Genomic DNA, 22,187 nt, shown 5'->3' on the forward strand with positions numbered 1-22,187 from the left:
AAAACTTTCCTCCAGAAGGCTTTTTCTTTGTTCACGTGGGCAGCCGCAAATTTTACACGGGCTTGAAGGTGTCGAATTTGGAGCAGGGGATTCTTTCTCAGGCAGCAGCCTCTCAGTCCATGGCGATGTAAAACTCGCTTGACTGTAGACAGTGACACTGATGTTCCAGCAGGTTCCAGTTCATGACAGGCCTGTTCCTTGGTGGTTCCTGGGTTATTCCTGACCATCCGAACCAATTTCCTCTCAGCTGAGGGTGACAGTTTGGGTCTTCTTCCGGACCGTGGCAAAGTGGCTATACTTCCCAATAACTTGTTTGAACTGATGATCTTGGAATCTGCAATTGTTTAAAAATGGCTCCAGGAGATCTTCCTGACTTGTGGAAATCCACCATCCTCTTTTTCAGATCTGCACTGTGCTCCTTGGACTTTCCCACAGTTCTGTGTGTTGGTCAATCCAGTGAGTGCTGTCAAACAAACCTTTTTTATGTTGGCACAGAGAAGCTGCCAGCTGTGGTCAATCATGATCACTAACAGGAAATTAAAAGGCCCTGGTCTTGGCAAATTAAAGGACATTTTGGAACTTTCAGCACCATTGAATTAATAATAAGTGTTTGTATGTATATTTTTGACCCTGTATGGAGAATTTTGCTCCTGGGTTGATTACAGAAAACCCCCAAATAAATTAAAATTTGTGAACCAAATTCTTTTTTCTAAATTAAAGATGTATGTCGTACAATCATTCTGCCCCAGAAAAAAAAAAGTTCAAAGAAATGATTGAAAGCCCAATATTGCCATGACATTCATGTCCATGATGAGTGTATGTAAACTTCCGACCGCAGCTGTATTTACTGCTGTTGTGATTATGAATATAGAAATACCCGAGATACCAGTGATGTCATGGTTTCCGTAAGCAGATCAGGGAGGCCGAAGAAATAAGAGGGGTCTGGCTGTACAGTGATTGGACTTAAAATCAAATTCAAATTCTATTTGTCACAGACACAACCACAGAGAGTATTATGCTGTTTAAGACTGTCTGTGAAAGAAAAATAGAATTCACATAGTTCAGAATTTACTTGTATACAGTTAGATAATGGAAACGTATTTAAAAAGTATTTTTAAAAAACGTATACAAATATAATGTAAGGACATAAAGATGGGTCTTACCAACAGTCTGACTATAAGTGCGGATGTGTGCAATTATTTGTGGAATATAATGCCGTACAACATTAAGCTGAGGTAGTTTTTTGCCCCATATAGTATAGTAGTAAATTGCCCCATATATGATAAATATTTATAAATACAGGATGAAGTGGTCACCGAAGATGAATGAATAGAAGATGTATTATGGAATGTAGGTGGTGTGGGTGTTGTGAAAACAGGTCCAAGCTCTAGTCCTTGGTGTGTCCTGGTTGAGAGCCCAAATGGCTTGTGGGAAGAAGCTCCTCCTCATTCTTTCTGTGTTGACCTTCATGGAGCGGTAGCACTGTCCACATCAGAGAGAACAGTCCATTTTTCAGATGGTTTAGATCCTTCACTATCTACCTGGCCTTGGTCCAGGACCACTTGCTGTAGACAGACTGCGGGTCAGGGAGCTCAGTGCGGCCGGTGCGCTCAGCTGATCTCCCCAGCTGACAAAACAAGGTCCCCAGGACGTCCCCTAAATGGCCTCTACGAACGTCCCCCGAATGTCAGTGTGTAGGGTCCACTTGACATCCTGTGGACGTTCACAGGAAGTCCAGCGGCCATTCGGAACACTTAGGGGACTTTCGCTGAAATTAACACATTCAGTAGTGTTATGATTTGCTATACTCTGACGTCCTCGGAACGTCCACCAGCGAACGTTATAAACCGGACTAAATGCAGACCTAAGTGGACGTTCGTAACGTCCGGGGGACGTCCCCTGTTTGCTGCGTCACCCCTCTCTGGGGATCCCACCTATCCTACTTGGTGCTGTTCCCAAACCAGGCTGTGGTGCTTCCTGTCAGAATGCTTTTAATGGTGCAGGTGAAAAAGTTTGGCCAGTTTAAAGTCTCTTAAGTGTCTAAGGTGGTACAGACAGTCCATTGGAAGTGAGGTCTCATAGCCTGAGTTCCAAAGTGAAAAGTTCACAATCTAGGCAACCTATAAATATCCCACCAGCCCCAAACCATTTATTCTGCTATGAAAAATCATTTACTGTCATGCCCTCTGTGGCTGAAATGAGGTACTCTATAAATCTCAGCCCCAGAGGGATTGGGTGATACCATTGATGACATAAGCAAATCCTAATGACTACTTCATACACAATCTACAGTCAGATTAACGACTGCACGTGCCTACGTCTAGCTGAATAAACAAAAACTATTTGTTAGGGACTGTTCCACTCGCCATCTTGCAATCTTAAGATATCCCTACGTGCTCTTATGAAATATAGCAACACATTGGACTGCCCTTCTGCCTCTTTTAGTAAAGCCAAATAAAGCTAAAACTCTGCTTTACAGCTCTGTCTGATTTGAAATCTGGTTATCTTGCTGATCTCCTGAAGCAGGATATTCCATACTGAGCACTTCAATCAGCCAAGGCCGGTCTAATGTTATTTCTGAGGATCAACTGCAGCTCGATTATTGGAAGAGGTTTTTCTTATATCACACCCAATGTCTGAAATAGTGTTCCAGAGAGCATTAGGAATACAGGTGAAGGAATTAGAATTTTTTCACTGAATAATCCAACAAAATCATCTCAGACAGAAGAGAACAGAGAGGGGATGAAGGTAGCCACAAGCTGAACCCACACATTCCTGAGCAAAAACAAGAAAACATCCTACATACAGTACATGCTGAGAATTAATTATCTACTGAAGAAGACACAAGGACGGGAGGTCTCCCGAGCCCAAAGAGAAAAACAATTGGTGCCAGATGTAAAATATACCTCCGTAATAGTCACCCAAACTCACAAGGACAGAAGGAACCTTTTCGCCTGAAGGATAAACCTTAGACTGAAAACTCCCTGAGGGCCCAGGAAACAGGGTGATAAATTCATCAAGGGAACAAAATCAGAAGAACATCATATACAGCATATTTATTTATTTATTTATTTATTTATTTTTATTAAAATATACACATAATGGCTTTGTGTACCCTCATTGAACGCAACAGCCATGTATTCTCAGAGTCCAAGGATGCATCTCTTTGATATCCTCACAAACTCATCCATTCTAAAGCTTTTATAAATTCCTGAGCATCATGCTGAGAGAACACTCAGGGTACTGGTGTAAACCAAACAGTGTGGAGAATGGGGGGTTTTTCCCTGGACTTTGGTATCAAGGGAATCTGCTGATAGCTCTTGGTTAAATTCAGGGTTGTGCAAAAATTTGCCATGTCCAGACCATCCAGGAGTTTGTCAGCATTAGTCAATGCAGAAACAGACTGCTCCATCCAGTTTTGGCACAAGTACACCTCTAGTATTTTTCCTAATATCTTCTAAAGTAATATGTGGCTGCACAAAACCAGACCACCAGTCTCAAATAGATGCTACTCAATTAGATGTTATTAGAGGTACTGCCTCTCTCCATTCTTTGAGGAGATTAAGGTGGTAAGTGGCGGTTCAATTCCTGGCCCACATGTCTCCACATGTCTCCACATGACTCCACATGACTCCACATGTCTCCACATGTCTCCACATGTCTCCACATGACTCCACATGACTCCACATGACTCCACATGACTCCACATGTCTCCACATGACTCCACATGTCTCCACATGTCTCCACATGACTCCACATGTCTCCACATGACTCCACATGACTCCACATGTCTCCACATGACTTCACATGAATCCACATGTCTCCACATGACTCCACATGACTCCACATGTCTCCACATGTCTCCACATGAATCCATATGTCTCCATATGACTCCACATGACTCCACATGACTCCACATGTCTCCACATGTCTCCACATGACTCCACATGAATCCATATGTCTCCACATGACTCCACATGACTCCACATGACTCCACGTGCCGAAGTGTCCATGGGCAAGACACTGAACCCCAAGTTGCTCCTGATGGCAAGCTAGCGCCTTGCATGGCAGCTCTGCTCCCATTGGTGTGTGTGTGTGTGTGTGTGTGTGTGTGTGTGTGTGTGAATGGGTAAAGCGCTTTGTAGAACTGCTAAAGTAAAAAAAAAAAAAAAAAGCGCTATATAAGTACAGACCATTTACCATTCCCCAACCTGCTGTGTGATTTTGACCTAAAGGTGGAGAGTAATACAAGGACAAGGAGTACAATAGGTTGGCACCTCTCCTGAGCCTGAAGCAAATTCCCTTGCAACAAGTGAAATAAATTAGCATTGAATTGTTCCAGTGCCACCCTTTCAATGACCTTCTCAGGTTCAAGTCTCAGTGACCCTTACAGAATCTCTGCATGATTATGACCTTCTTACAAAGTCAGCTCCTCAAACTGTCAACAATGTCCTTCGAAGGTCAAGCAGACCCACGTTGTAGACTTTATTATTGCTGTCTCTGCAGGTTGGTCAGTGACTGGAGGACTTGCGCTATATGTCATTCTCCAAGCAAGCTCCCAGGTTTTGGGAGCTGTGTACCAAATTCGTGAACACCTTGGTGAACACAGCAGACCCAGGCGAAGCTGGAATGTTGCATTAGTCATTACCCGTACAATTATCCCCATGCCCCAAGTGATCCAGATACTATATGTTTACCTAAGCTGAAATATCTCACAAACTCACACAATATTGTTTAATAGAGTGCTAAATTACATACCAGTAATGTGGCGACTCTCAGCAAAACCCCTTGCATCCCGCTGTCCACTTTACTCTCCTTCAAACTACCGTTCATGCCGCGGAGAGAGTCCCATACTGCTAACTGGGAGATGGACAGAGAGAGAGAGAGAGAGAGAGAGAGAGACAGAGACAGAGAGAGACAGCTCATAAGATAAAATGTCAACATGGCTATCTATAACATCAGCACAATAAAAACAAATATCAAAGTCAATTACGCTACATGTATTTTCATTGATCTTTCTGGAACCTTCTAAGGAACTAAGCACAGGTCATAGCACAGACATCAGTATTACTGAGAATAAATGATTTTTTAGAGTCTATGTGGATGGAAATTTAATGTAAGTACTTGTGCTCATAGATTTAAGTCTATAAGATCACTTCGATCTGTATTCCATGATGCATGTAAAAAAAAAAAAAGAAAAAAGAAAAAAGAAGCAGTATTCAGAATATAGTTACGGTTTTATGAGAATTAATTTAGGATATTTCCCCACTAAATGCAAAAATGAAACCAGGTCAAGGTTAAGCACTGCTGGCTTTTAAAAACACTTACAGTGGTTTAGAATAACGGCTAGCCTAGTTAAACACATTACCCTACATCGTCTATGACACTGCTGTAGAACAGACCGGTGGAAATGACTTGAGTGTTACCTTGAAACTGTGGATTTGAAAGCACCATGAGTGGGGTGAAATCCACATAGCAGCAGATCAGTGGTAAACTTTTATGCACAGAAAACAAACGCGGAAACCATTTGCAGGATATGTTTTAAGAATCAAGGAAGATCACAGAAAAAAAAAGAACAGATATAATAAGGGCATGCTTAAACGCAAGAGTAAAGACGCTCAGAGCTACGCATTATGAAACACACACTCCTGAATCTATAGCACTCGTTATAGAAATGGCTGTCGGCATGAACGATACACACTCCATGTGCTCGCTCATCAACTGAATTTATAACGAAGGTGCACACATAGCTTATTCTGCAATAAACTTTACCGGAGGCTACTGGTTTATAGCCTTTTGGGTTATTTTGATCGCTTTTTGTGCAATTAAGTTCATGGCTTAGTGGTTTCTCTATCTTTCCCATATCCGAGTACAAGACCCAATTCCAAAAAAAGTTGGGACGCTGTGTGTAAAATGTAAATGAATGGAAGTGAAAACGGAACGCGATGATCTGCGAATCTTTCAAATAAACCCGTATGTCATTCACAACAGAACGTAGAAAACGCATCGGATGTTTGAACCGAGTCAACGTAAAAACGAAAAAAAGAAGGTCATTTTGAATTTCATGGCCGCGGGAAAAAAAACGTCTCAAAAAAGTTGGGACGGGGCAACGAAAGGCTGGAAAAGTAAGTGTTAGTAAATAGTAACAGTTGGAGGAACGTTTTATAACTAATTAGGTTAATTGGCGACAGGTCAGTGCGATGATTGGGTATAAAAAGAGTATATTAGAGAGGCGGAGTCTCTGAGAAGTAAAGATGGGATGGAATCTGGATGGAAGCAGATGTTACTATAAAACCTGTATATACCTTTCAGCAGTGATGGGGCCTTTCCAGATGTGCAAGCTGTCCATTCCATAGGCACTAACGCACCCCCATACCATCAGAGACGCAGGATTTTGAACCGAGCGACGATAAAAAGCCGGACTGTCCCTCTCCTCTTTAGTCCTCTTTAGTTTAAAGAATTTCAGATTTGGATTGGTCTGACCACAGAACAGTTTTCCACTTCGACTCGGTCCATTTTAAATGAGCTTTGGGCCGGAGAAGACGGCGGTGTTTCTGGATCATGTTCACGTACGGCTTCTTCTTTACATGATAGAGCTTTAACCAGCGTTTGAGGATGGCATGGTGAAGTGTGTTCACAGACACTGAGTTCTGGAGGTGTTTCGGAGCCCATGCGGTGATTTCCATTACAGAATCAGGCCGGTTTTTAATGCAGTGCCGCCCGAGGGCCCGAAGATCACGGGCATGCGATATTGATTTTCACCCTCGTCCCTCGCGCGCAGAGATTTCTCCAGATTCTCTGAATCTTTTGATGATATTATGTAGATGATGAGATATTCAGACTCTTCGCAATTTTCCACTGCGGAACATTATTCTGAAATTGTCCCACAAATTGTAGACGCAGTTTTTCGCAGAACCCCTGCCCATCTTTACTTCTGAAAGACTCCGCCTCGCTAAGATCCTCTTTTTTAATCCCCAATCATCTTGCTGCCCTGTCACCAATTAACCTCCAGCGGTTTCTTTTTACCAACACTGACTTTTCCAGCCTTTTGTTGCCCAACTTTTTTGAGACGTATCGCGGCCATCGAATTCAAAATGACCTTCTTTTTTTCCCCCTTAAAATCGTACATTTCCTCACTTTAAACGTTTGACATGTTTTCTATGTCCTATTCGGAATAACATACGGGTTAATGAGATTTGCAAATCCCTGCCTTCTCTTTTTATTTACATTTTACCCCGCGTCCCAATTTTTTTCGGAATCGGGGTTGTATTAAAACACTAAGTTGTTTTAATCAGTTAACAGCCACATACGTCTCTGAATCTCTGACAGAAGCTGTTCCACATCGACACCAAAAACGCGATGAAAACTACATACCGATGAAAGATAACACTATTCCAGAGTTAGGGGTGATGTAGGAAGAACATCTTCCACCATCTCAACTGCTACTGATCCTCCAGACGAACAGAAGTGAACTGCTCGGGATGGGCGATCAGCAAGATACACTGGAGCAAATGCATTCAGAGCTTTAAATATTGTAGTCGTCAACTCTGTAGTCATGATAGAACTTAATAAGCAGTCAGCTTGAATAAGACTGGAGTAATGCGCTGTAAATTTCTTTCCCATGTGAGGACATGGGCTGCTGCTTTCTGAACCAGCTGAAGCTTTATTTAAAACAACAGCAGGGTAGCAACACTTTAAAACGGTCTGAATTACATTTATTCATTTAGCAGATGCTTTTACACAAATGAAGAAATACAAGCAGAGCGATATACCAAGCAGAGACCAATGCAAGTACAAGATCTTTAACCGAGTGCAAGTCTAATTTATTAGTTATGAAAGCACGCACTAGTTTCTCAGCATCATATAGGGTTTGTATATTTCATATTTCTGATATCATTCTCAAGCAATAACATTTTATTTTGTTGGAAATGTCAGTTACATTGAAATCAAATGAAAAAGCAGCATCCAGGGTTGCACTAAGGGCCTTAAACACAGCTTTTGATTCCACGAGAGGTTTCAGTCTCAGTGGTTATTGTGGGCTGGTTTAGTACCAACATCGGGATTATTATAATGTTTTGGTAGTATTTTGATGATTTCATTGATCCGTACAAGCTTTGATGTCTTTTTAAGCCTTCCATTTTGGAGTGAAGTGAAAGGTGAGAATTCGTACGTACATCCTCGGGGTACATATGTACCTCGGGGTCCTTGGCAATATGCGTGGCAGGCTGGTCTCTGTTACAACACATTCACTGTTAATTGCTCGGTTAACTGCGCAATATTAAAAATAGCCTGCTAATGGATAAGGTCATGTTTGAGCAACCAACAACATTCAGTTTGACAAGCTCCACCCAGCAGACGGTTCAGAAGTGTGCCTCATTGTGGTCAGAGACAAAGAACAGAGACACAAAGGCAGATAGAGAGAATCTGTCACTCTGCCATCCGTACAGAGAATAAACAAGAAGGAAAGAGGGACGGAGAGAAAGAGAGCTAATGATACGTCTGAAATAAATCTCCGTCTTCATCGGATATGACACTTTCAGCAAATAGAAGCTGAAAGAAGAGACAGATATATATAAAAAAGGCAAGTCAAAAGAGAGAGACAGTGAGTCTGTAATGATGATGGAGGGATGAGACAGAAAAACGAGACAGAAGGAAAGAGGGGCAACAGATCGAGAGTTAGAAAGAGGAAAGGAGAGAACTACCCAGAGGCACTGTGATTGTTACTGTGTTTTTTTTAAAAACACATCACTTACGCGTTTGACGTCTTTTCCGAACGTCTCGCTGTACGCCGTCCCCAAGATCTCAAACTGAGCGTGAGAATTCGCTCCATTATTGCGGAAATCCATCAGTCCGGTCAGGCCTGAGATCCGCCCCTAAAACAAACAAATAAACAAGCCATCAGTCCGGTCAGGCCTGAGATCCGCCCCTAAAACAAACAAATAAACAAGCCATCAGTCCGGTCAGGCCTGAGATCCGCCCCTAAAACAAACAAATAAACAATAAACAAGCCATCAGTCTGGTCAGGCCTGAGATCCGCCCCTAAAACAAACAAATAAACAATCCATCAGTCTGGTCAGGCCTGAGATCTGCCCCTAAAACAAACAAATAAACAATAAACAATCCATCAGTCTGGTCAGGCCTGAGATCCGCCCCTAAAACAAACAAATAAACAATCCATCAGTCTGGTCAGGCCTGAGATCTGCCCCTAAAACAAACAAATAAACAAGCCATCAGTCCGGTCAGGCCTGAGATCCGCCCCTAAAACAAACAAATAAACAAGCCATCAGTCCGGTCAGGCCTGAGATCCGCCCCTAAAACAAACAAATAAACAATAAACAAGCCATCAGTCTGGTCAGGCCTGAGATCCGCCCCTAAAACAAACAAATAAACAATCCATCAGTCTGGTCAGGCCTGAGATCTGCCCCTAAAACAAACAAATAAACAAGCCATCAGTCTGGTCAGGCCTGATATCCGCCCCTAAAACAAACAAATAAACAAGCCATCAGTCCGGTCAGGCCTGAGATCCGCCCCTAAAACAAACAAATAAACAAGCCATCAGTCCGGTCAGGCCTGATATCCGCCCCTAAAACAAACAAATAAACAAGCCATCAGTCCGGTCAGGCCTGAGATCCGCCCCTAAAACAAACAAATAAACAATAAACAAGCCATCAGTCTGGTCAGGCCTGAGATCCGCCCCTAAAACAAACAAATAAACAATCCATCAGTCTGGTCAGGCCTGAGATCTGCCCCTAAAACAAACAAATAAACAAGCCATCAGTCTGGTCAGGCCTGAGATCCGCCCCTAAAACAAACAAATAAACAATAAACAAGCCATCAGTCCGGTCAGGCCTGAGATCCGCCCCTAAAACAAACAAATAAACAATAAACAAGCCATCAGTCCGGTCAGGCCTGAGATCCGCCCCTAAAACAAACAAATAAACAATAAACAAGCCATCAGTCCGGTCAGGTCCAAGTTCTAACTCTAAAACAAACAAATAGCCATAAACAGTAAACAATCCATCAACCCTATCAGGTCCAAGTGCTGCCCCTAAAACAAACAAATAGCAATAAACAATAAACAATCCATTCCCTGATCAGTTCAGAGACCCCCCCCACCCCCCCCCAAAAAAAAACCAAATAAACAATCCATCATAAAAAGTAAACAATCCCTTAGCCCCAAAAAATACAAATCCACTTCAGATAGAAGGATTAGCTGAAATCCGCATGAATTACACTGATGCTTTGAATCTAACCGTGAACATTTCAGGCTCAGAAAAGTTAATCCTGAACCTGACAGCAGCGTTCAGGGCGCAGAGCATCTGAGCACGTGTTCATCGGAAGCAGAAATGTCATGCCCTTTTGTTAAATCTTTTACACAGGATTGTCGAGCTTTATGCCTGCAAGAGAGCTATTAAAAAGAGCTTTACAGAACTGTACACTGTAGGCATCGCACTTCATACTGCTTCTCTTCTTTACCTTCTGGATGGTGTCGAGCATGGACCAGCCTCCGTTCCAAGGTTTAGTCGATTTCCTCATGCAGCTCAGACTCGCCATGCTGTGCCACTTCCTGTCTTCTAACTTCCTGTAGAATGCATTCGCCAACATCAACACGCTGTCATACAGGTAGAGACTGGAGACCTGCAGACAGACAGACAGACAGACAGACAGACAGACAGGTACTCCATAAATCCACAGTGAGTCATAAAACCTGTGAATAATATTACCTCACATTTTGGCCTGACTGTTCATTAAATTGATCAGTTGGCACTTCTGCTGTCTTTTTTACAATAAGGGATGAGGGAAGGCAAAAAAACCCCAGCGCGCTCAACGATATGTCATCTTAGATCATCAAAAACTCCATTTCTGACCTTGTGGAGATGTGGAGATTTCATCAGCAGGACGCTCCAGCTAGACGAGTTAGATAGCTATAAATGAACTCCTGGGCTAACTTTAGCTCGCTTAGCTACGATTAGGGGGCATGGCGTGTCTATAGTGGGACAGGAAACTGGCTTGAAAGAATCTTTCTTTTTGTTTATGAACATCATTAATGTACATTCCTGTTAGGAAAACCGAATGAAAGCAGGACTTATGAAACAAAACAGCACTCGCACACTAGGGGTTGCATGACTCCTAATTCTTAGTACTTGACCAGTAATAATAATAATAATAATAATAATAGCTGTGTTTTCGATAGCTAGCCCTTTCTCACAGTACACTGGTGTGGAATGGAAATTATTGGACCTTAGACTTTTTCAAACACTGTAAATATAAGAAATGAATGATTGTATGGGCGCGAGTCTGTTAGAAGACGAGTCCGGACGCTGTTGGGTTTCTGTGTGTAGAGTATCTTGACTCTGTGTTTAGCTGCTGGTGAGCAGGGTGATGGGGGGGGAAGGGGATTGGTGTGAGCCCCCTGCTGGGCAAACAATTCCCACTTCTCCACAATAACACTTAAAATTCTTATGAGCCATTACGCAGTACTGTGGAGTGCAACGTGAACACGTGGAGTGAACACGGGGAAATTCCACGTTTTGGCGTCTGGTAAAAAGAGTCGTTTCAGGATGTTAGGCTTTTTTAAATTTTTTATTCGTGTCGCAAAGAAACGGCGTTTTTTAAAAATTTTATTGAGGGATTTACCACAGATTCTTAAAATGCACTTATGTGGGTGAGCTGGCAAGATTAACTGATGGCAGGTGTACTCCGTGCTGTGCTGTGTGTGTGTGTGTGTGTGTGTGTGTGTGTGTTACCTCCAGGCTGTGTAGGTACTCCTCTTGAGGTTCACACAGCAGTGACTTAACTCTCTGGTTTTTCCTCCTGCACTGAGCGTTGTTGTTTCTCCACTCGGGAAAAATCTGCCTGATGACCGTCAGACGACCCAGAGACGTGTGGACAAGATCCATGATGTCAGCATCGCTCACTTCCTGAACACACACACACACACACACGCTCCATCATGAGCAGAATTAAAAAACAGCAATGTAAAGTGATTGTATGGTCCATAATGTGATGAGTATGGAATAAAAAAATAAAAATAAATCACTAACAGGTCGGTGTATTGTAGCAGAGTTACTATTAGCACTTTAAAGTTGATTCTTTTCTTATTAGCGCACACCCTGAAGTGTTTTTTATTCCTCTTATACCACAGCAGTTTGCGAACAATTCTAGAACAAAAAAAAAGAACGACTTTTTTTGTTTTTTTATCCCTTTACAGTTACATTTACTGTTAGAGAGAACCGAGGAAGTATAAACTCCTCTGTCCTGAAGAACGTTACAGCTTTACAAAGCGCTGACACTGGAGACTCCTTCCGTAAAATGTCCAATAAACACCTCCTTTCGTTAAGAAAACTCGTGGCGCGCCCGCCGTACACGTCCCTGCGAACGAGAACGAGTGACGTTACAAAGTAAGCAATACGTCATTTTTATTTATCCTCCAAACCGGAACCTGAAACAGGACGCAAGCTGGAATTTCACACGCGGAGTTCGACTGAAACGGACCCTAGCCTGCCGTGTTCACGTGGGACGGGATTTCTAGAGTGCGCTCCTGTTCTGGGGTTATGGAAAAGCTTTCTCACTCAACCAAACATCCCAAACTGTCTGTAGAAATGGCTAGTGGTCCAGAAAAACATTCGGCTGTGAAAGTCTCCAGTTCTTCTTGCACCAGAGGCAGGAACGCCACAAGAAAGATGAAATAAAGGTGCGGTTTATTTATTGGGACATGTCCGAGAATCTCAGTCCATAACGACGCTCAGAATACTAGCGACGTCGGTACATCGGCACATCCAGACTGCTGTGGCAAATCCTTGAAAACTCATCTTGTCCTTGAAGAGATCCCGTGTTCCTGTGGTTCCAGATTCAGACACGTCTTTGCTGTTGTCATTGTCTCTGAACCAAAGGACGCAGAGGAGCCTTCACGCCATCCTGCTCACATCTAAAAAGCATCACGACTCCAAACAGGCCCGGTGTGACGCTGACAACAACAAACGGAAGCTTGACGGAATGCAGGAAAGCTGCTGACTACAGCGCGGGTTCCGTGCCAGAGCGTAACACGATCACGCCGGTCAAATAACGTGGAAGGCTACCGCTTCTTCTTTTGTAGCAGGCAACAATGCGGCATTGCCCTCATCTCTTCAATGAGAAACAGCAGGGGATTGCTTTTTAAGAATTAAATACTGGCTTGAATGTGATCCAGCTGTAAAAGTGGTACACGTCACCGCATTGCGGATGGGGGTCAGGCGGTAGAGCGGGCTGTCCGCTGATCGTCGGGTCGGCGGTCCGATGCTCCCGATGGCAAGCTAGCGCCTTGCGTAGCAGCTCTGCTACCGTTGGTGTGTGTGAATAGATGAGAACCAGTGTAGAACCGCTGAGGTTAGAAAAGCGCTATATAAGTGCCGACCGTTTACCGTTGCGTTTTACGGCGCGAGTCCGTTGGCGTCTCTGTACACATAGCTCACACGCAATTAGCCTTCTTTGCTAATCTGCTGACGTAAAAAAGCCAAGCACGTAACGTAAATCAATCAAACAACCGGTTTTCACACTGAGCTATTTCATTTGTGCTTAACTGGCTAGTTTTAGAAAGTATATATATATGTACAGTACATATTTAAAACTAACCGCTAACATTTGTAATCAAAAATTTTTTAAAAATCCCGGACAGGCCACACCCAGTGTGACTCAAGCAACTTGCCACTTGCTAGTGTGACTGTACTGTCGGGGCAGACCTAGTTGGTGACCCATAGCTCAGGTGTCTAATGGAATTAACCGCCGGGATTGCGGTTTATTGACATCTCTGCAAACTCCTGTACAGTCGGATCTTGAGGAATTTAAATGCGATCCTCCTGATCCTGCTCGGAGATAATAGGAACTCTGAGGACAAAGCGTACTTCCTGTACTGAGTGTTCGATGAGCTGCTTGCAAATCTCCGTAAGAAGGCACTTCAACAGATAAAGGCTTGAGAAGATGGGATTTTATTATAAATGAGACAATTGATTTTTCCACGTTTGGCTTATTTAACCTCTGCTCTCTCGATGCAAATATGCCGTTATCCTCTCGACCTTACGATTACAGCGACGTCCAGCGAACGCAGGTGTTTGTGAGTGCCTGTAAAGCCGCCGTGTGACGCTACTTGAGAAAGCAGATCTGCAGATGTTAGTCCTGACCCTCCTAAGCTGTTAGCCGCTGTGCAATAGGAGCTAATTAGCTGGTGGCTCGACGTCGGAAATTACCAATTTGAGAGAGAAAAAAAAATCCATTTCATTTCTGTAAAGCCCCATGAGCTTTAGAATGAAGAAGATGATTACAAGCTTGAGCTATCTATTTCTCCTGTAGTACATGAGGTAATTTCTCATCTTTAACCTGTGGTGCACGGCAGAGACAATGTGTCCTCGTTGTGCAGACTTTATTTAAATGACTGGCAACAACAAAAAAAAAATCCATTGTCTGGATAAATACATTTAAATGGATACATTTCATTACGCTGTTTTAGAACAAGAAGAGATCTGAACATTCCCAATCCAGCACCTGTCTCAAGTTAGCGTCACTCGTTACTTGTTACTATAATAATAATAATAATATAATATAATATAATAACAACAACAACAACAACAACAACAACAATAATAATAATAATAATAATAATAATAATAATAATATAATATAACAACAACAACAACAACAACAATAATAATAATAATAATAATATAATATAATATAATAACAACAACAACAACAATAATAATAATAATAATAATAATAATAGTAATAATAATAATAATATAATATAATAATAATAATAATAAAAATAATAATAATATTAATAATAATAAAATACTACTACTACTACTACTAATAATAGTAATAATTAAATAATAATAATATAATATAATAACAACAACAATAGTAATAATAATAATAATAATAATAATAATAATAATAATAACAATAGCAACAACAACAACAATAATAATAATAATAAAAATAATAGTAATAATAATAATAATAATAAAATACTACTACTACTACTACTAATAATAATAATAATACATGCAATTATTTAATCATATTGTTTTTGTCACTGTTTTATAAAATGTTCAAGTCCTGCCTAAGAAAACCCCTACTCGTGATCAAATCAGGGTAGTGTACACTCTCTAGTGGCTTACTTCTTTTTTTTTTATTGCACTGAAATAGTGGGAAAAGGGGAAACAAAAAATATTTCGTTTAGGATGTGGCCTTAAGGTGGTCTACATTTACAGAAAGAGACTATCTGGTGTACTGTAAGCTGGTCCCTTCATTACTACTCAATATTACCTCTTTGCTCCACCTGGTAAGGTAGCAAGGGAAAAGGACCCGCAGCAAAGCGGCATAATCCTGTAAAACAGTCTGCAGCTCTGAGAAGAAACGCAGCCAGACACCTAGCCTACTTTTTTCCGGTTTATTTTCAGATCTCAATCCGCCCTGTTTTTCACTGATGTGTTTGTAAGCCTTTTAAAACCTCATCACTGCAGGATCCTCCATCGCAGGAACAAGGAAACGCCAGGCTTTGTGCTCTCCTGTTCGGTCATTAAGCTCGGATATCAATGAGTCCAGAGTTCCAGTCTAATGTAGAAATGGAAATCCGATCACATCCCTGGAGTTGCCGTGCAGTGGGAATCTGGCGTCTGGTGAAAGTCCATGTTGGAAGAGCGTGTTGGCAGGAGAAGATCTGTACACAGTGAGCACAATGGAGGCTTTGACTTACTCACTCTTGAATGGATTCCATCGTGAGGATTACACTCTGGCAGCGCACTCTGAGCGTTTTCATCAGCGTGAGTGCACAATATCCGCTCCGAGCTACACACCGAGTGTTCGTCACACGACTCATGGAGGGAGCAGGCTGTAATGCTCATGTTCAGATCACTGATAACACGGCAGCATGAAGTGACAGTCAGCACCATCACTCCTTCCTTTATCGTTAACATTCACGTTTAATTACCAGGACAACGCTTTTATTTAACAAATTTGAAGACAGCGTGTGCCTCAGTTACAGACGTAGCAGTGTACGATCTTCTGAAGCCTTCCAATCATTTCTCTCCCTAATCTTAGAGCACACACACTCATACAATCCCACACATACGTATTAAGTAGGTGAGAAGCAGACTATCCTGAGTACCAAACTGTTACTACTGTATACATGTGTCCTAATCCAGTGGATTTGCATACATGGATGAATGCTGGAAGGATGTGATACATATCCTGAGGTCATAAGTTTACATATACCTTACAGAATCTGCAAAATAACAAATAAGACGCATCATAAATGCCTCACGAGTCCCTTGTTTGTCCGGAGCAGTTAAACCGTCCGCTGTTCTTCAGAAAAATCCTCCAGGTCCTGCACATTCTTTACTTTTCCAGCATCTGCGTATTCGGCTCCTTTCCAACAGCGACTATATGATGTCCAGATCCATCTTCACACACTGAGGACGACGGAGGGACTCGTACACGACTATTACAAAAAGGTGCAAACGTCCACAGTGGGCAGTTTAACTGCTCAGGAGAAACAAAGGGACTCGTGAACAACTGTCACAAAACATAAGCACAGTCGTGGATCATCTAGGTAACGACACACCGTAATAAGAATCGAGGGTGTGTAAACTTTTGAACCGGTTCGTCTGTGTAAATTCAGTTATTATTGTGTCTTATGGTCTTTATGTAAACATCTGTTATGCGAAATAGCTTTATTTAGTCAGCAGTGTAGCAGTAGTGGGTTAATAGTAGTAGTTCCTCTCAGGCTTTCTTCCTCGTATCTTCTCAGAGAGTTTTTCATTGCCACCAGCACCTCTGCTTTGCTCATTGGGGATAAGTGTCAGTAGTGTTTCAGCAGTGTATCGGTAGTGTGTCAGCATGGTGTCAGTATTGTGTCAGCAATTTGTCAGTAGTGTATCAGTAGTGTGTCAGTGGTCTTATTGACTGAACAGTACTGAGAATTGAGAACTGCACTTAGCGTATTTATTTTTAGCTAAGCATACACAGCGTGATGAAAGAGCGTGCGGAAAACGGAGACGCTTGCACCAATTAACATCTCGGCTGACAGCAAAATTCAAGAGCACTTTAAAGAAGGAGCGAGATGAAAGCAGACACAGTGTTCCTAAGTAACGGTGAATGATGACGACTAGACGCCAATCATTCAGATGCGTTCTGAACATGATGAAAGGACAGGAACGAGTTGAGCAGACTACTAGACGAGTGACTGTTTTAGAGTAATGGCGGTCAGGTACATGTTAATCATATTACCAATAAACAGTGATCAGAGGAATACTGCAACCTAATTGAACATGCTTCTAGATGAAGTATAAAACGAAACATCAAACGACGTCGCCTAATGAAATGTTATTAAAGTGTTGGGTGCTGTAATAAAAATGATATGCACAGTGACCTGAATACAGGATGGAAGTTTAGTGCAGCGTACAGATGGAGTGAGTCAGTCCATTAATTAAGAACAATGAGGGGGGAGGGGGTTCAAATTTAGGTCTTACCTGAAAGATTGTGCATCGTGGAGTTAAATATAGAGATAAAAATAGCCACTACTTCACTGCGATTAGTGCAGTCCACTCTAAAGTTTTCCCCTGCTGTGAGTTTTGTCGCAGCCTCAAAGTATTAAAACTCCTTCATGCTCTATTTCAGCTTTTCAAACATGTTCATAACAGTGATTTTAAATTACGTGAAAGCGCACCGATTAAGGATTTGAAACGTGCCTAATGTTGTTTTAAAGTTCTCATACGATAGATTTACGCGCATCCGGGCTCAAAAAACACTTTAACGTGCTCGTCATTTAAACTGCGGCGTTACCATTTCCCCAAAGTGTCACAAACGACTCGTTAAATGATCCGTTCTAAAAGATTCGTTCTGAACTCCTCCTTTCAGAGAGCATACTCTGCTCTGATCGGTCAGACGTCCCCAGTCTGTCGTGATTGGTCTACCGCTGTCAGCGAGCAGCCGATGAAGACCAGAGGCGGGGCTTTTTGTTAGAAACCTACGTAGGTTAGTACAGGAAGTAAAGTCTGGAATCACTAACGAGTCGTTTCAGCTGTTCAGAATCGATTCCTTCGTTTGGGGGTCGGTAACTCCGTTTGTCGCGCGCTTTGATTTTTGAAACTTTGCAGACTTTTTACATTCATAAACAATTCCGTATATAACACACTACATGAAAGGGAATATTTGAAAAAGCATAACAGGCGCACTTTAAACATATCCAACAGTACCAAGCTCGTGCCTGGAGATTATTTATTTATTTATTCATTTATCGCCAGGCTCTGTTGTCTTTAATAGGCTTTGCTTGCTTTAGTAATATCATGAAGTGGTTGACTAACAGTTAATTTAGCAGTACATCACGGCAGCTGAATATATACTGTCTGCTCAACAACTCACAATGTTATTCTCAACTCCAGGGCAGGATTTCCTGAGTTTCCTGAGTTAATTTAGCTAATCTTCCTGTTAGACCACATCCACAGTCGTTTCATTCCTTTTCCTTTTATACCACAGCAATTTGACAAAGAAGATTTACCCACGGAGGATTACCCACCTGTGGATCGTCCCGTGAAACAAGTTTCCGTTCTCACTTACGTTATCGCAGGAAGGTCACGTGACCCGCGTGTCCCTTTGTGTCGCTACCGTAGTTTCGAATTTCGATTGAACAGTGCAAAGAAAAACGTAACCGTGCTCTCTATGCTGGCGGGACGTGTGTGTGTGTGTGTGTGTGTGTGTGCGTGCGTGTTTGCTCTTACTTCATTTGCATAAACCCAGTGAGAGTCCTTGGATGCGAGGTTCGTCTCGACAGCCTGAGGAGAGAGAAACAGCAACAGAGAGAAAAAGAGAATGAACATTAAACGTTAAATCATTAAGTTGTCACCAAGTTGCTGAGAGCACAACCGACAAGAAAGAAAGATTAATAAATGTAAAAAAAAAAAATACATGACACACGCACACACACAGGAGAATGCATTACCTCTAAACTAAAACACTGTGTGTGTGTGTGTGTGTGTGTTTAATTTTAGGGTATGTTAATAACTCAGCTGCTGGATTCTGCCTCAGGTCACAGACGCGTTTCTGATAAAGTGTGTGAAATCTCCATGCAAAACACGTACAAAGGCTCCTGAACCTCCATGGAAACAGGTTATGCCGTGACGCAGTGTGTCAGGTTCTCAGAATCAAGCACGTTTTTCATTTCCAGAATCAGAAGTAGAGCACGTGAAAGTGCATGTAGCCGGTCGGTACAAGGCTGCCACGTGGAACAGAACACCTGAGAAGCAAGCGCACCGTTTACCCTGGCCCTTAAGGGGCGCTGATTACTGCGGGCGGTGCTGATGTTCTTCTGTACTGAGACGCACGGTTTTTTTGTGAACCACTTTACACCACAGCGCTGTTGAATTCTCCGTTCTGATTGGTCAGGAGTTTTGACAGTAGTGCAGCTGCAAATCAAAGGTTTATATCAAGGCGCTTATTTACATTTACATTTATGGCATTTTTGGCAGACGTTCTTATCCACAGTGACTTACAGTACATTGAGCAGTTGAGGGATAAGGGCCTTGCTCAAGGGCCCAGCAGTACTGGGGCTTGAACTCCTGACCTTCTGATCAATAACCCAGAGCCTTTAAGCACTGAGCCTCCACTGCACTAGCTAGACTTCCCATATGAACTGATGCAACGTGTGTAAATGTTTCTGTAAGTCTCCAGTGTCTGTATAAAGCTGTAACTTTTGTCAATTTTCCCGACATCTTCAGGACAGAGGTTCCTCGGGTGCATCTTGGGCGAGGCGGCCATTTAAAGTTCTGCCTCAATCGCACTGGAACGTTCCCGCAACGTTCCCACTCGCTGTGTTCCCTTACCGGTGATGACGTCACGTTTTCCGGAGCCTCTCAGCTCGGAAAAATAAAACGCACGCTCTTCTTTCTTCCTGCCTCGTACGCGGCGTCGAAGGTTTACGTTACATTACATCCGGGAGAATTTTTTTTTTTTTCCGGTTAACGTTTAAAGTGTCTACGCTGTTCGCGAATATGTCCCGAGATAGAAGTGCTGGAACGGAGAGTATGGAGATCGTTCCCTAATTAACTGTAGGAATCGCCGTCCTTGTGAAAAGAAGCCCATTTAAACGGGAGAATATTATTTCTCTCCACAGTAATCTAATGCACGATTAGCACACGTTAGGGAGAAACACGGCAAGCGGTGGACGATGTGTTTCATTCGGCCTGACTGAGCTTGTTGCATAAACAAAAATAAAAGCAGCTTTAGTGTTCAAACTGTTCCATGGACAAAAAAAAAAAAACGCCCAAAACAACGATAGCTGTGGTTCCTGATTGCGGGTGAGGATCGATTCGGGGACGTTTGAGGGCATGTCCTAGCGTGAGCTCATTCTCGGTTTTGTAGAGATCAAGAAAATGGAAATGATCGATTTCATATACACACACACACACACACAGAGCTCAGGCTAATTCACATTCAGACCTTTTTATGCTAAATATAAGGTTGCCATGGTTACACCGATCCCTTCCATCTCCACCCCCAGCCGTTGGAAAAATCTAAACGGTAAATCAAATCCTAAGAGCTCTTCAGCCATTACGCCACTTTTCTGCTCTCCATCTGAGTGGCATCTCGATGACTCGGGAGAGCGTCCGAGCTACGTTTCTTTACATCTTTACAGAACCCTGCTTATTAGAATTCACTCCGATCAAATCAAGTCATACTACAGAATTCTCTTCATCTCTGACGAATCTGAAGAACATGCACCGAGCGGAGGAAATAAATAAATAAATAAATGAAAAGCTCACCGAAAGCACACTGAACGTGATTATACCACAGCGCACACGAGTGCACTTACCGCCACGGTAATGATTAAACACGGTTAAAGTGTGATAGACTCGGACGTTAATTGTACAAAAAAAAACAAAAAACCCCACAACGATTACGCCTTGAAGTCGGTCGCGTCAAGTGTACTTCATTTTGCAAAAAGTGAACGCAACGCTCGAACTTTATTAGGGTTTGTGTATTTTAATTCACGATGCGCTCATGCTTCATTCGATCAGATGAACGGACGTATTACGGTTTCACTGCTCTCGCACGTTCCGCGTGTTCGAATAGTGTGCACTGGAAACTCTGGGGTATGAGAGTAACAGCACAGTCCTGTAATTTATTCCTCTAATTTATTCACAGCTAACGACTAAATGAGTCTAAATGCCTGCGCTGCCTATAAACCAGTGACCATAGTTGCTGTACATACAGTTCAACTCAGTTGAAATCATTCATTCAAATAAATGTCATCTTATTGCAGTACTTTATCTCAGAAACACTGCGAGTCTAAGAAATATATCATCGTCACGTGATGCGATGTTGGAAAAACTAGTTAATGCTAGATTGGACAACTTTAACGCCTTGATGTCATAATGTTCTGGCAGGTCCACAATCAAGCACCAGTTCTGATCACATCAATCCTATTTGATATCACGGCTCCAAGTAAAAATGCTCTACTGATTCTAAAATACCTATAAATTGACGTGTAAAGCACTGAATAGTCTTGGTTCACAGTACCCGAGTGAAAGTTTGGTCGGATTATGCTCCGCCATCTTGATAAAACAAAAAAAATAATAAAGCTGCGGGGTTTTACATAAGTTTACATACGACTTTTTTTAAAATCAATAATCAGAGGTATCATAAAAATCGCATTTTGCTTTTTATTTAGTACTGCTATTCATAAGCTACAACAAACTACATTAAAAGCTGGGGGGTGTAAACTTTTGAACAGGATGATCAGTGTAAATTGTTCTTATTTTATTTAAAGTTCTTTTTTTTTTTTTTTTTAGTCCCGCCTGTCAGAAGCTACATCAGATATATACATGTTTCCCAGAAGACAAAATAATACACTGATCATCCTGTTCAAAAGTTTACACCCCCCCTTGCCTTCTCGAGCATCAGTGAATGTTTGCACCTTTTGTAATAGTCGTGTACGAGTCCCTCAGTTATTCTCAGTGTGAGAAGATGGATCTGGACATCATATAGTCGCTGTTGGAAAGGAGTCAAATATGCAGAAGATGCTGGAAAAGTAAAGAATGTGCAGGACCTGGAGGATTTTTCTGAAGAACAGTGGACGGTTTAACTGCTTCTGAACTGGTTCGGTTGTGTAAATTTAGTTATTATTGTGTCTTGTGGACTTTATGTAAACATAT

At 42.1% G+C, this 22,187-nt stretch overlaps 1 protein-coding gene across 1 annotated transcript in view; it reads right to left on the reverse strand.

The window, feature by feature from the left end:
- grid1a (glutamate receptor, ionotropic, delta 1a) overlaps positions 1–22,187 on the reverse strand; it is a 54,954-nt gene that overhangs the window by 16,981 nt on the left and 15,786 nt on the right. Inside the window, exons 8-12 of the mRNA XM_053633652.1 lie at positions 18,756–18,809; positions 11,748–11,921; positions 10,477–10,638; positions 8,754–8,873; positions 4,759–4,860 (exon numbers count right to left, since the gene is read on the reverse strand). Of these exons, the coding sequence (XP_053489627.1) occupies positions 4,759–4,860; positions 8,754–8,873; positions 10,477–10,638; positions 11,748–11,921; positions 18,756–18,809 (612 nt within the window). The remainder of the gene's footprint in view (positions 1–4,758; positions 4,861–8,753; positions 8,874–10,476; positions 10,639–11,747; positions 11,922–18,755; positions 18,810–22,187) is intronic.

The sequence above is a fragment of the Ictalurus furcatus genome, chromosome 9, assembly GCF_023375685.1.
Source record: "Ictalurus furcatus strain D&B chromosome 9, Billie_1.0, whole genome shotgun sequence".
NCBI classification, from domain to species: Eukaryota; Metazoa; Chordata; class Actinopteri; order Siluriformes; family Ictaluridae; genus Ictalurus; species Ictalurus furcatus.